This window comes from Oryzias latipes, chromosome 9, assembly GCF_053564925.1.
Source record: "Oryzias latipes strain Hd-rR chromosome 9, Olatipes_Hd-rR_3.1".
Taxonomy (NCBI): domain Eukaryota; kingdom Metazoa; phylum Chordata; class Actinopteri; order Beloniformes; family Adrianichthyidae; genus Oryzias; species Oryzias latipes.
The window spans coordinates 18,198,520-18,213,783 of NC_136245.1; the positions used below are offsets into that span (position 1 = coordinate 18,198,520).

At 38.1% G+C, this 15,264-nt stretch overlaps 1 protein-coding gene across 17 annotated transcripts in view; it reads left to right on the plus strand.

Moving 5' to 3' along the window:
- Positions 1-15,264, plus strand: part of trpm3 (transient receptor potential cation channel, subfamily M, member 3) — a 169,068-nt gene that overhangs the window by 30,673 nt on the left and 123,131 nt on the right. For 6 of the 17 annotated variants that reach the window (XM_020706022.3, XM_020706024.2, XM_020706027.2 and 3 more), the window contains exon 1: positions 3,396-4,527. The exons of the other annotated variants lie outside the window; for them this stretch is intronic. In XM_020706022.3, the coding sequence (XP_020561681.1) occupies positions 4,438-4,527 (90 nt within the window). In that variant the 5' untranslated portion in view covers positions 3,396-4,437. Of the gene's footprint in view, positions 1-3,395; positions 4,528-15,264 lie in introns of those variants that run through there. 17 annotated transcript variants of the gene reach the window in all.

A 15,264-nucleotide genomic window follows, 5' to 3' on the forward strand; every position in this document is an offset into this window, starting at 1 on the left:
TATAATTTTACATAAGTAATTTTCAACTCACACTATTATGCTAAAATTGATTTACTTGTAAATCAATGCACAATTTTCCTTAATACCACAGTCAATACTTTCTGATAACGTTTAGGCAGACACATTTAAGTTCAGTGAGGTTGGAGTGATTATTTTTAGTGAAGATACATTCTTTCAATGAGTGTAATAGAATTTATTGAGATTTCATAAAGCAACTCTGCATTTGAAGCATACTCTCAAATGCCCAAGTGCTTTGCTAAAAAGAACTAAAAACTCTGTTATTTATCCAACTATTAAAATCCTTTGGATGCCACCTTGTTTCTGATCTCGGTTGGTTGGAACTACCCTTAACTGTGGACACCCTATGCTGTTTTACTTGCTTCATCACATGCTGTGAAAATGCTCCACTTTGACCGGGTGTCCATTTGTATTTCTTTCAACAGGTTAATATGAGTCAAAATTGGTGATAAACAGAGATATTTCATGATCTCTATGAACCGTGTTGCTAAAATAATTGGATTTTGCTGGCAATCAGTGTCGAACTGATGGATCTAACTAATAAACTGAATGTTACAACAGTAGAAATGTTAAGCAGTGATAAACAATAGTGCAACATGAACAAACCTCACAGGTCATTATTTTTAATTAGTAGTCTGTTGCCTCTGACATATTTCCTAATGCTGCTGTTTGTCAGCAGATATATATCTGCACACACTGATAACATTTAGCAGGACTGCTTCAGGTCAGATGTAAAAAGTGAGCCTTGTTAAGAAAAAAAGTGAATTAAAGTAATTTTGCTGTTTTTCATTTTGCTGGTGCTGTTTCTGAAAAATGTGAGCAGACAAACTGAAATGCACGCTGTGGTGGAATCTCACAGCCCGATATTTGTTCCTTCCCTCCAGATGGAGGAGTGAACCCGACTGAGTGGAAATCCTCCTGCCTCTTTGGAGTAAGGGGGAGATGAGGATGTGTTTTAGTGCACCTGAAAGGACATATTGGATTGTCACTTACTGGGAATCTGCTGGGACTTGGGTATCATACAGAGGAGAGGAAGAGAAAGTCAAACAAGACAAATTCTTTGGGGGATCATCAATCTACCAGACAGCTTTGTTAACACTTGACTTAAGTCAATTGTTTTCACGGACACCTAAACGTGTCATGTTTCCAAGCATCAGCTTGATGAAAACAGACAAGCATGGGGCCTTATGACAGTAATGAACATTGTGTGTCAGTAGGACGTCTTTGTTAGATTTATGAAATAATTTATCAGGTTTTGACTGGGAAAGCAGCATTTTTACACTTTAACTGTTTAAATAACCCTCTAAAAATCATGCGTTATCTTCTGAGAATTGTTTGATTGACGGGTGAAAATGAGCTTCCCTCCCACTTTTCCACCTGGAGCAGGGATGTCTCTGAAAGTAGAAATGGGATACAGAGCACACTGTCAGTGCTGCTCATACGTATTTTTGCATTATTTCCTATAAATCCACTTCTGCTGGCACTAAAGCTGCAGATTTTGAAGTGGTGCTTCAGTCATAACCTTTCTTTTCAGAGGAGATGAACAACTTAGTAAAAATGTGCAACTTATTTTTCTTATATATAACAGTGAAAAGGCATTTGGGAACATTTTTTGTTTTGATTGTTTTGAAATCAAGCACTTTATTTATTCATTATAGATTTTGTACCTTACCTGGCAGGTAAATTAGTCAGAGGAAAAACTCTCATTTTGTCTGATGACAGCCGGAGTTTATAAATATTTTACTCAACTTTGAGGAGAGAAATATTAAAACAAGAGAGTAATTTGCTTGCAGATGTATGTGTGTTGGTATGTGTTTTTGTTAGTGTTAAACTGGTGCCCTCTATTGGTAAACCTGATAGAGATCACTATTCTCCCAGTACGATGTTGAAGATTCTACCTTTTGCTTCCTGAACCCTTTGCTTTTTGTGGTAAACAAAAATAAGAAACTATTCAGTCTAGATAGGAATTTTAGAAGTTTGCAAGTATTTAACACAGTAGTTCAACTAAAACCTCTGTGTTTATTTGATCAATGTTGGAAAGGCGTTTTTTGTGAATTAGAGGGCTGCCATCTAGGGTATGGACAGTGGCAGTGCAGGTGCAATGGAATAGACTGGATAAACTAGATAATAATGGAAGGAGAGACACGCACCCCTACACAGACATATACACACGCGTATACCTCTTTTAATTAAGGTTGTATGTCCTTTTTAAACAAAAACAAGCTCTCTAACATCCCTTATGGTTGACTTGCATCTGACTCACTGGTCTCACCAGTCCTCAGGCAGGGCAGCAGTCAGTGAGGTGGATGCATTCATTGTCAGTGCAAAGGACTTACTAACTGCATGATGGTTCCGACAAAAGAGTACTTAGACTGTTATCTCATAGTCTTAAGACATCATGTCCATATTGTGCGGTGGAAAGACTGTTTGCTGTTTGTGTTTTCTCATGCTGAATTCCAGCAACAATCTGTTATTCAGAGTTCTTGTTTTATGCCCAGCCTCTTGAGTGTTAGAGGAGGAGTGATCTGCATTAGCATTTTTGATACTTCATTGCATGATGCAGCTGCATTCTGTGATAGCTTTTAGTGATCACCAAACTATATTTAATGTGTTTTATGACGGTAGCAGAACTCTGTTCTGTCATTAATTCAAACCTTAGAAGTGTTTTCCTTTAAAGTTTTTTTTTCTATTAAAAGATCACAGTGAAACCATCTTTAGTCTGTAGAAAATGTCAGATCTCTCTCAAGAGAAGAAAAAAAAACCTGCTCTGCTCCTGTCTTTTGTTAAAACTGGGCTTTTTGTGTTTCATTCTTTGAAATAACTGAGTCACCGAGTGGTTTAAAGTAGAAACAGCAAGCAATAAGAGACAATGCTTCTAAAATGTAAGAAACCGAAACATGAAGTTTTGATGTTTTGCTGTTATGAATGTTCAGAATGAACCAGAATAGCTCTGTGCTGTTAAAATGGGGTTGACATATACTGTTCCCGTTGTCCCTTTGACCAAAAATCTACATTTTTCTATTGCAATTTATCATAAATAGTTTTCATCTTTGTGATAAAAAATGACAGTGATAGACGTCCTTATTGACACAATAAATGGCTGTAAACATTTTTTCCTCATAGTAAAAAATCTCTTAACTGAACTTCATTTTTATATTCAATTTAATTCATAATTTTCATTGAAATTGATTTTCTAGAGTTTTTTTTTCCTGCTAAAGTAGTTTTTTATAGATAAAAATGATGTGTTATGAATCTGATTGAATCATTTGTTGTTTCAGTTGCATCAATAATTGCTGTTTTACAGTGATGAAAATGCAACACAACCTCCATCACATGATGCAGATGCAGAGAGTGGGGTAGCGATGCTCTAATGAGGTGTTGCAAAGGGCTTTGCACATGTGACAGTCACATCCTCAGACTCTGTCTTTAGTGTCTTTCTAAACTGCTTTACAGGATTTTCTGCATAATTGTGTCTCACGTGTAGATTTGTAAGTAGGTCGCACTCGGCTCTGTTGCATCTGCTGCAAGTTGCTAAATGTGCTTCCATCTTCAGTCATCATCTGAATTCACTCTGAGCTTTGACTCCCATTCCGCACACAATCACCTCACGGTGCCTCATCACATCTCTTTCCTCTCTTTTCATTCTCTCCATCTTCCCTCCACCCTCTGTGCCTCTCCATGCTGTCATTTTTTCCCCAAAAAATCTTCTCCTACATCACATCTCCATTCTCCCAGTCTCAATTTTAGCTGGTTCATCTCTTGTTTTGGATCTTATTATTTAATCTTTCCTCTCTCCTCTGTCTGTGTGTGTTTTCATCTTGGAGACAGGAGTGTGCATGCAGCCTCAAATTTAAGTCACTGCTCTGCTTTTGCGCTCTGCGCTACGCTCCTTTCCTCTCCTCTCCCCCCTGTGCTATACTGCGCTGTACTGCACTGCACTGCTCGTCTCCCATCTCTCCACATCTCCATCCTTTTTGCTTCTCCTTGTCACTTTCTCTTCATCCACCTGCATTTCTGTTACACTGTTCTCTGCTCCATCGCTCGGAGAAATACTGTCCACTGTGGAGTTTTTTTGCGCGCCAGAACTGAGCTTATTCCAGCCACTTTTCGGAGGAGGAATCGCATGCTGCTGGTGCACCAGGTTTGACTTTGCTTGGATTCTTGGGATCTGAAGGAGCTGGAGAAGAGAGGAAGACAGGCAGGGCAAGAGGGTGGCGAGAGCCTGGGGAGCACAGGCTTCAAGGTGGTGGAGGCGGCCAATGGTTGTCCATCGAGGGTCATGCACTGGGACTTGTGTGCATTTTGTCACTTGGAGTTGGAGATCCTCTCCCATTTTTGCCCCCTTGGTGGGGCAGCGTTAATCCTGGTGCCGGGAGAAGCTACCAGGCACCAGTGGCTGCAGTGTGAAGATTGGACACCATGAACCAGCTGGACGCACCACGGCCACTCAACTGGACCATCAGAAAACTATGCCATGCAGCGTTTCTGCCATCTGTGCGCCTGTTAAAGGTAAAAACAAAGAGATTGAAAGTGAGAGAAGAAAGACTGGAAGTGAACTAAAATATACATGCCCAGAAGATGTGGTAGGAAATGTCAGGCAGCCCTGCTGCTGTCCAGCTGCCTTACAGAAGGAGAGAGGTGTGAGCATTCATTATGGATGCTGAAGAAGTTTATGCCGTGGCTGTTATTTCTGTTGTGTCCACTTCCTGATTAAATCAATTAACGTGCAGCAGTCCCTGAGCAGGAAGAGGGGATATAATGCTGCTGAAAATACAGAGAAGTAGGGCAAAGCAGCCAGCATAGCACTATCAGAGGGGAGCTTAAGGGTTTGGAAGTGTGGGGATGCGCAAAGAGTGGAGGATAAAAATGGAGACAGGGGAAATGAGGGAATATGATGCTTGAGAGAGACAGTAAATGTGACAGAAAAAGGAAATGGGGATAAAAATAAATAAAACCAAGTGGTTTTATTTATATTAAAAAAATAAGAAATCAGAATAAAAAAAATAAAACAAACGGATGATTAAATTGATTTAAATGAAAAAAAAAAGCAATAAGGTTGCAGGGGAAGGTGAATGTGGAAATATGAAACATCAACAGATAAAGGTATATATTAAGGGATGATTTCATGTGAGCATGAAAAAAAAATCAAGGAGTTTCAGAAGGATGCTGGCACACACCACAAAATCTCAACTGATAAAAATAATTTTCCTGTGTTTGCCATTGTTAAATTGATCGTGAAGTTCTTGTATATTTTGAAAGATCTCATCCGATTTGGGTAGCAGGTTGCCACGTGTAGTCTATGATTGAATGTTCTCTCTATTTTGCTTCATTTAGTTTTAAGACAAATCAGTGTTGGTTTCCTTAAATCCACAGTTAGAAAAACCAAAAAAAACACTTGCTGGCAATTCTAACCTCAAATATTATCTTTTTATGAAGTGATGCTCTCTTATAGGCCAGTTACAGGCACTCTGTAAGAAAGGCTATTGTTGAAGGATCTGAATGCCTATTCTTCCCTTAGCTTTGATCTGGCTTTATCAAAGTGCCTTGCAGAACAGTGGTGCTGTGATGTCGAACCGCACAGCCAAAGTGCATTTGCTTATGTGTCATGCATTTGCATTTGTAAAGCCTGGCTAAATGGATATCATTGTAAACCTCCATCGAATGCTCATGGAGTCAGTTTGTGTGTTTGTGCCTGCTGGTGTCTGATGATGCACAAAGTGCTCCTGCAATGTAACACGTGCCATGGCACTTAAATGAGGATGTTCTTTCGTTTTAGGTGAGTTTGGTTGTATCTGTATGTGGCTGTGCATTCGAATATTTAATACTTTAATAAAATATTCTCTTTATAAGTCTAAAGCAGCTACTGTACAAGGGTGATTGCATCATTGGCACTGGGCTGTTTAAATTCCAATGATGATCTAAAATTAGTTCCTAACACCAAGTGCATGTCTTTTTTCAGTGTTTTATTTCCACAATGTCAAGCTTTCAGTTGCTCAGATTTTTCCCTCCTTATAGACTCGAGTTGCAGCAAGAGCAGTAAGAATTTAGCACCACGGGTGACACTACACTACAGGGGATCATGGCTCCTGAAGCTCCATTTATTGAATGTGAAATCTGCCAGGGGATGTCAGACTGTCATTGTGAAATTAACCTAACAGTCTGACATTATTGTGAAAAATATTCTTGTGTGACAAGCAGTTTCTTCCCTTTCTAACCCCAAGCCTGTCACATGCATGCTGTCAAATGCAGACCTTAGTATGTGCACGTTTAAGTGTGGCTACAATTTAAAGGCTGCCAGAGATGTTTGCTGTTGTCCTCTGGCTGGAGAAAATGTCCGACAGGTTGTGTGTGTTTACATGTAGGTGTTTGCACACAGCTTTGTATGTGGAACAGTAGCAGCATCAAAGTGTTGTATCAATACTTGTGTGTGAGAATATAAGTGGACAAATTGTACATTTGTTAGGAGCTAAAGCTTTGCTTTTTTTAAAACTGTAATAATATTGATACCTGGCATCCCCCGGAACAAAAAAGATATTCCAGTTTTCCAAGAACTGAAATGCAAATAAAAAAATAGAAATCTTCTTTTTACACAAAAAAAAAAAAACTGACAAGACATCAGTTCTTTTATACCCATGTTTTGTCCACCATCTTACCCAACATACATCTGAACTGTTTTGAAAAACCTCTTGGCTACACAGGGTTTAAAAGAAGGTGTGATAAAATGCTTGAGCTTGATTTGATAAATTATAATGCAATGATCTGACATCTTTAGGCTTTTGTACAGTATACGGTAGGTTGGTTACAAGGAAACAGACCTCTGCAACTTTAATGCTTCTGTCAGTCCTCTCAGTTTCAAACACATTCTTCTCTTTGAAGTTTTATGATGACATCTTATTCATTTTGAGTACCTTCTTTTTTCTCACTTCTGATCATCGTGCCATAATACTCATTTGCTTTTCAGTACTACTTCTGCATCTTCTCAGCTTCAAAAAACACTTTTACACATTGTGGTTTTGTACAGTAAAGGTGTTAAAAAGCTGTATAAAGCTTGATTTCCCTGCCTGCTTTTCTTCATAAAGTTGTCTATTTCCAGCCCTTCTTTCTTGTCAATTCCTTGCTTGTTTTCTCTCTTGATGTCTCGTATGTCTGCTTTTTTCCTTTTTCATCATTCTTCTGGCATCTGTCTTCTTGTCACTTTTGTTGGTCTCTTTTCCATGATCCCAAAGTGCATATAACTGTTGTGCCTAAAATACATGAGAGGATACATTTACTGCAGGAAAAAATGTAGGTACTCTAAAATAAATCTGTTACATAAAGTGGTACACTGGGCTTCATTTAGTTGAAGATTTTCGTCAGAAGTGACAGCATTCATCTTGAAAAAAACAATTCCGTTCAGTGATGTCTATTAAAAGCTACTGTGCTTAATTTAGACATCCAAAATACACCTATGAATGAGAAGCAATGCTTTTTTTCCCCGTAGATGGCACTACTCAACTTTTTGTTTTTTGCTTTGTTTTTACACTGGGTAAGTTAGATAACAGCAAGAGAAATGCATAGAAAGTAACTGAACATAAAATTTGGTGCATTTAAAACATGCTAGATGACCATGTTGCTGCAGAAATACACAACTATATAAATCTGACTGATCATTTTGATTACAAAGAAACATATTTGTTTAATTTTTTTTGTTTTCTTAGGATGAATGATGCACTTTAAGTGTTAAAGAAAAGTAGAAGAACCTTTTTGTTGTCATGTATCACTATAATAGAGGCACCACTGTCTTCTCTTCACACGTTTTCCTCCAGTTTAAAGGTCCTCAGAGTCACAGGATGAGTCACAACTTGCTCGTCTACGTCTTCATTATCCAACTAATTGTCTATTTGTAAGATTTCAATTAAACCATGAATATTTTTATCGAGCCAAAACAAAAACCATAATTTGCCAATTAACCTTTCATTCCTATATTCAAGAAGGACAAGACGATGCATGTCCTATTCTGTTCATCGTCGAATAACACTACAGGGCGCGAAACAGGCTGTTGGTGAATTTATTTTGTTTTGCTGATAGGTTTGGATATTCAAACAAGCAAAGGGCTTGAGGAAATAAAGCATTGTGCTTTTGGTACTTTTGTTCGAATATTTTTGTCCTGTATTAAAACAGCAGATAGAAGCAAACGATTCTACCTACCAGTGTGCTGAATAATGCATGAGGGCTGATGTTGAAAGCACCTGACGATTCAGAGTTGACGCATAATTTCCCAAATCACCTCCAGCTCTTATTTGTTAAAATTTGTTGTGTGCCAGTATACGAGCCGCAGCTACACACAGCTAACTCGCATATTTGTCTACTGACGGTGCATTAGATCTGAATATTGACCTTTGCGTTTGAGCTGTTGGGGGGAGTCCTCCAAATGATTGGAAGCTGTTTAATTATGTATGAGTACCTTATGTCCCAAATCTTGATAAGCAGATTAAGAACTCACCTGAAATAAAACAGCAGTGTTGCTAAAATTCCTTGTATTCATGTTTACTAAGGCTTGTGGGGGAATTTTTTTGTTTTCGGTGTTGAGCAGATGTAGAGCTTTATGCTGTTGCATTTTCATCTTTGCAAATATTAGGAGTACTGCCCAACCTAACCTTTGAAGTACCGGTACTTTAAGCCCAGCATACCATGTTGCAGCTCTGAAAACACAGAAATGTTCCTGTTACTGGGAATTTGTTTACATCCCCCAAACTATTACAGTGTAAACAGGGGAAGGAAATATGTTCATCGATTCTTGCTAGGAGTCAGGAAAACAAACTCATCTGACAGTCACAGACATAGCATAAAGGACATCAGCAGCAGGCACTGCAACTTTGAGATACAAAACTGGTATGTTATATAATTTCTCTGCATAGAGACTCTTCTGTTTATCATTTGTTAGATTGAAGCTGGACTGGTATTTATATCCATAGTCAAAGATGATGAAAGCTTCCATCTTGCTCGACATCAAGGTAACATTTGCAGCCAAAAATGCCCCGTGGTGTTAGCTATAAATGTGTTTTGGGAATAATTACAAGTAGACTGGTGTCCCTTTCATATCATTTTTATCACTTTACTGATCTGATCACCTGCTGGGGATTATTTCTTTTTAAGCTCTCGTCTTTTTCTTAATGTTTTGCCTGGAGTTTTGTATTGCAGATGGCCTTTAGCCCTATAGAGAGACTGTCCACCTCTTGAAAGGTGGCTGATTGGATTCCTAACAAAAGGAAACATCCTTGAGAACCGCATGAAATTTTCTTATTGCTTCTGACGTTTCCACAAACATGTGAGTGTGCATAGACTAAAAGCACTTTATATATCTCACATATGATTCCACCTTTTATGTAAGGTTATGACTTAAGATAATCACAACTCTGGTGGCCAAATTATTAGAGTTATTATAAGGAGATCCCTGTGCTGACTGTGAGTTAGAACTCACTGGAGGTAGTATAGACCAAATGCTTCCTATTATTATTATTTTCTTTCTTTTCACTTAACATCTCGTGTTTCCACATTAACAATATTGTAAAAATCCACCTTAAAATCGGCTGGTTAACAATCCTCTCTGTAGGGAACCAAAAAGATAAATCAGGTCAGCAGTAAGTCAATAAAATAATATATATATTCTCATTAGATTGCCCTTTCATAACTCGTAGACTCTAAAATCACATTTTCATCAACAGCACTAATACAGATGCAGCAAGGATTATGCCAACATGTACATAGAAAAGACCCCATGAAAAAAGGACAAGTCAGACAAACCAGTAAAGTTTAGAATCTAGCACCACGGACAGCGCCAAATTCTACTGTGTGATGTCACTCCTTCCAAAAAAGGTTCTTGCACTGAAATGCATGTCTAAACAAAATCTAATTAGTACAGGCTTGTTACATTACACAGCACTTCAGTGAAATAGTTACACTGTTAGCACAGTTTCTCCTGTTGTCGCAGTCAAATGGGACATTATAGTTCTTTTCAGGGTCTTTATTAGCAGCGTTATTCATCTGATGAAAATTAATTATTAACAAAAAGAAAATGGTACCTTTGTCAAATCATTATTTCTCTCTCTTTGCTCAAAAATTGATTTTGTCGCCCACACAGTATTTGTAATGACTGCAGAACACAAAAGCAATTGTTCTTGTCGAGCTCACAAGTTTCAGTGTGTGTACATCTGATGCGTTGCACAGGCTTTTAAAATGTGCACTGATAGTTCCTCTTGCTCAAACCTCAGGCAAAGCCATTAAAGTGGATATACGGGCAAATCCATGTGTCTCAGCATGTGGCAGTTAGAGAATAAATGATATGGCCTCAGTAATTCTGTTGTGAATTGAAGCGTCATAAAATGTGTTTTACTTCTAACCTCATATGAATCTCATTTAAACTGCTGGTTTAATGTAATACAACGGGCCTTTTTGTTAAAGTGTTCAGCATACAGGGAATCATTTTATTTCACAGCCAACCTTTTGTGTCTTACCTGGAAGAGCGATTTTCATTTTAAGACACAAACTAGGAGGATTGGAAATTATTATTTCTGCTCCTTACTCTTTTCTAATGTATTATTTTTACTATTAAAAAAGATGAAATATTTGGGGCTGTACACACAGGGATGTGTAGTAATATAGTTACAGTAGCTTTTCTATATTTATCACCAAAAATATTTAAAAAAGAGATTAGTATTTTACAGGCTGAAGTGCACTCAAAGTCTTTTGGGTCCGGCCAATCTTTAGACTACGCATCCATTATTGTTACATTCAACTTTCAGTGTTCTGTTAAAGTGTCTACCCCCAACAAAATGATCAAAACCTTTGATGTGTCAAAGCCGGACATTAAACTGTGACCTCCAAAGTAAAAGCTAGGAGTAAAGGTGTTTAATAATTTGAAGAAGAGCTGAAAGACAAATCTTTTTTTTGACAGACAGAAGCTTTCAACAAAATTTGTTGACACAAGATTTTTAGAATAGTACTGTCTTCTACTCCCTGCAACAAAAGACACAAATGAAACCTAATTTTGCAGTTCAACATGGTTAGTTTGAACATACTTTTGCCACAATAAGTCTGTTGGCTCCAATCACTTAGACAAAACGTTGTAATTATCCTCATAATTGAATCTACTGTTTAGTACCAATGAGGCCAGAGTATAACTATCTCCACATCATTGCATTGCTCACTTCAGCTCTTGTCAGGTGTAGATGAATAGACCTTTTGTCAAAACTCCCAAACTGTTTTTTTTAGCAGATTCTCAGAGTCAACGTGGGAAAATGATACTAAATTTTAACACTGTCTGACAAAGCTCTAAAGGCAAACTGTTATGCACTGTGAAAATGAAAGTTTCACCTCTGAGTTATGGTTGCCGCAGAACAAACCCCCCCCTTCCCCTCCCAGTTGCTGAGAGCTCTCTGTATATGCACTCTCCTGCTAGCTTACAGCCCCTCACAATGCCAACATAACATTAGCATCGCAACAAAAATGGTAAGAAAAATTTGATCCATCCAGCTGCACAGTTTTGAGCCAGATTCCAGTTCAGACGATGAAAACAGGATGTACCGTGGATCTATTGTCTAATGGGGTGAATGCATCAGAATGGAGCAGAGCATGGAGCTTGTGGTCTGTCCAGTGTATTTTCTACGATACAACTACAATCTTTCAAACTGTGTTTTTCCATCTTTTCTTTATATATGTCTCCCATCAGGAAAAAAATGCTGCAAAAGCATGTTAAAACACCAAAAAAACACGATTTTCATTGGACCTGGTCTTAAATTGTAATTATGGGACTTGGGATTCACTGTGCATTTGTTTTCCAGTCAGGAAATAGTTCCAGTAGGTGTGAAACTGCAGAATATCTCTTTATAAGTTTTTCTTGTTAAAAGTACTGAGTGAGATGTATCCTGTTGCTTACAGCCTTCAGAATGAGAGAAACTGTTCCAACTGTTATTGCATCTGTTTTATTCAAAGGCTCAAAATAGTGAACATTTTCTTTACCATTCATCTTGTTTGACAATCTGACTGAATACTTTTTACATTTTTTAAATAAAAAAAATCTGTATTTGTGAGAATTTGTTTCTTTTTGGTTTAAATTTCTTACTTTGAGTGATGATTTGTGTTCAGTTATGTTCTGTTTTCCAAATGTTCTCATTGTCCTTGAAGTCATTGTAACACCAGGTTTAAGTTTCCAATCACCACAGCTGTTTCTGTTGAATAAGTCAGGAGTTTAGATTCAGCTTTTGTAAAGGTCATTTTAAGTGTCTCAGTCTTCCACCTGTTTTGTTGCTTTGTTCAGGTTCTTCATCTGTCATATTTTTACATTTCTATTTTTCTCACCAATTTATTGCTTCTGCCTCCTCACACCTTCATTTCTGGTTGTATCTCATTCAAATTTTCATCATAATTTTCCGCTTTCTACTTTGATATGAATCTGTTATGCAGATATCCAGAGCATCCAATGGGACTGACTTTTTTCTACAACCAGAGCACACACACCAACATGAATTTTTTCCCCCTCCACATTCAGAATTTCACCTTGGTTTTAATGCTTTGTCAGCAACATTCTTTCACTGTGTTTACTCTGTAGCGAGGTACAGCACTTGCAGTGAATTATCTTCAGTTTTTATGATCTTCTTCAAGCCATCAATGACATCTTAAATCATACTTTAGCAGCTTTAACTCCAGTGAAAGCCTCCTCCAGAATGTTTCCCTGAGCACAACATACATTGAAACTCACACATATGGCAACGGGCACGTGCACACTTCTGAGATTAGTCCTCTGTCTTTGCAAATGATACTCAAGTCAAGTGTGTTTGCTTGCCAGCAAGATGGAGGAAAAACGATAAGCTGTGGAGGTGGCAGATATTTTTTTTCTCTCTGTATAATGATAGACAAAAATACTCATGGAAAAAGACACACGAGCAGGCATGTGATTCAGCATGAAGGGTCTTTGAAGATCAGCTGTACCACTGAGCCTTAATATTTAAATACAGAGAAAAAAATGGGTTGGAACCTCATGTGTTGCTGTCAGCCTCAAAGTCATGCCACATGAATGCAAATTGTGCGCTCCATTTCTCTTTTCCCATTCCATGTTCCCTCGCATCACAACCTTTATCTCTGTGACTTCTCGTCTCCTCTCACCTCCAACTGCTGATACCTTCTGTCCCATATATTGGCATGACCACCTGCTTTTCAGCTTGTGACAAAGCTGAAGGATCACGTTTAGTAGAGTTTTGAAGAAATCACACTTTTGCAACAATGTTGTGTTTTCCAACCAGTACTTGTGATAAGGTACTCACAAAAAAGAGGATCAAAAGTTTTATCACATTCTTTTTTTTATGGTAACGTGTAACAGTGCAAAAGTCTTTTATGTGTTTGAAACAGCCACTGAATAACGTGTTTGTTAGTGTGGCACGGAAAATGAAATTTAACAGTACGGCCACACCGGGCTATTTTTGTCCCTCCATCCATCTCTCCAACCGTCTTGTGCTTTCACAGTCCTAAATGTCTTCCACCACCCCTCCTCTGTCACTCCTCCCCTTTTCTTCACCTTCTCCATCTCCCTCTTTCCTCTTGTCCAGTGCATTCAGCATGTCTTGGGACATGTCAGTTCAGTCAAATCAGTCTACACTGTCAATATTCCACCTCCATGTATAAGCAATACCTCCATCTTCCACAAAGGCTTCCCCGAGAGGATGCCTGTCATTTGGCATCTCAAAGGTTGTTAGAACAGTGCTCCACTTTGACTTTCCAAAAGCAATTCTAGCCTAAAATTATCTCTGCAAATCCTTTTATAGATCATTTTCGCACACCACTTTTTAAATGCAAAATTCAGCACATTATGTCCTCTGTAGGGATGTGTTTAGATGTGTTACGGAGGATTTTTTTTTCCTGCACTGAAGTTATCACAGTGAACAGAAGCCTTTGCTTTTTTTTCTTCTTGCCTTAATAGCTCTGGTCTACAGCCATATATAGCTATCTCCCAAAGCTAAAATAAAAATAGTTTCAGTCCAAGTGGGGCTCATAGCATCTTACAAGAAAAGTAGTGGATTAGCATTGACTGGACAAGAGAGATATTGGAAATCTGCATAATGCGGTTTGCCCACTTGTATGAACAGCTGCTATGTAAAATCTCAAGTATTCTCGTTTTTTTTGTAGACAGCTTGTTGGACTTACATGTAAAAAAATCTGAATATTGCTTTCCTTGAGCCTTTGTCAAGCTTGGCTGAAAATCAAGGATCTTTTGTGGAAGATATTCTGTTTATTGTACACACACGTTCCATTTTACTCTCTGTCCTTAAGATGCACATGCGGCAGGCACAGTGTGTCCCAACAAGGTGTCTACCTTGATAGTCTGGCAGAACATAAAGCGGATTATTCACAGTGAGAACAACTAGAAACTTAGGGCAGATTGATGGTGCCACCTACGTGTCCGTCAGTGTCGATCTCACCCCACGCAGACTGAAGGATTATGGTTATTCAGCCATCACAGACAGACATATGTGCAGTCCTCCAGAAAGCTAACAGCACGTGGCTCTTAGAACTGACAGGCAAATGCTGAGAGGAGATGATCACAACGGATTTCATCACAAAGTCTAAAAAAAAAAAAAAGGTCAAAAGGAAAAAAATTATATATATTTTAGCAATTCAAGGACTGCCCCCAAGTGACAGCAAGAAGCTACAGCATTCATTTGTGTTTGGCAAGAACTGATGCAGAGCACATGCTAACCATGCCAAAGCCGCTCAGCTCTCTTTGCTCGCTTTTCAGCCTGGTTTAAAGAGAAGAGTGGGTTACATTTTTATATTTCAGATGGCAAAAAACAGGGAAATCTTGAAAAACAAAATAAAGCAAAAAAAGATTCGTTTGAAATAGGTTTTGAGACTGTATGAACGCCAATTGTATTTTTAACCTTCAAATTTATTGCAGGTCCTGAACTGGTTGGTAAACCATTTCCATGCTGATCACTGTAAAGTAATGACAGAGAATACAACGGCTGATTTATTTAAGACAATTGACATATTTAAAAAAAACATGCATTTCCATTTTTTTTATTATTATTCCAAGTGTATTTTTAACTTATACAAATTCTTTATTTATGACATTAAAATATCTGTATTTTTGTCCATCCAAAGAACTGAATAACATGCAATCATGGGCTGGCTGTGCCCTCTGAATGAAACCTAATTCAAGCTGCTCTAAAAAAAGGGATGTACTTTTTCCAGCACAAATGACCCAAGATTGTGTTC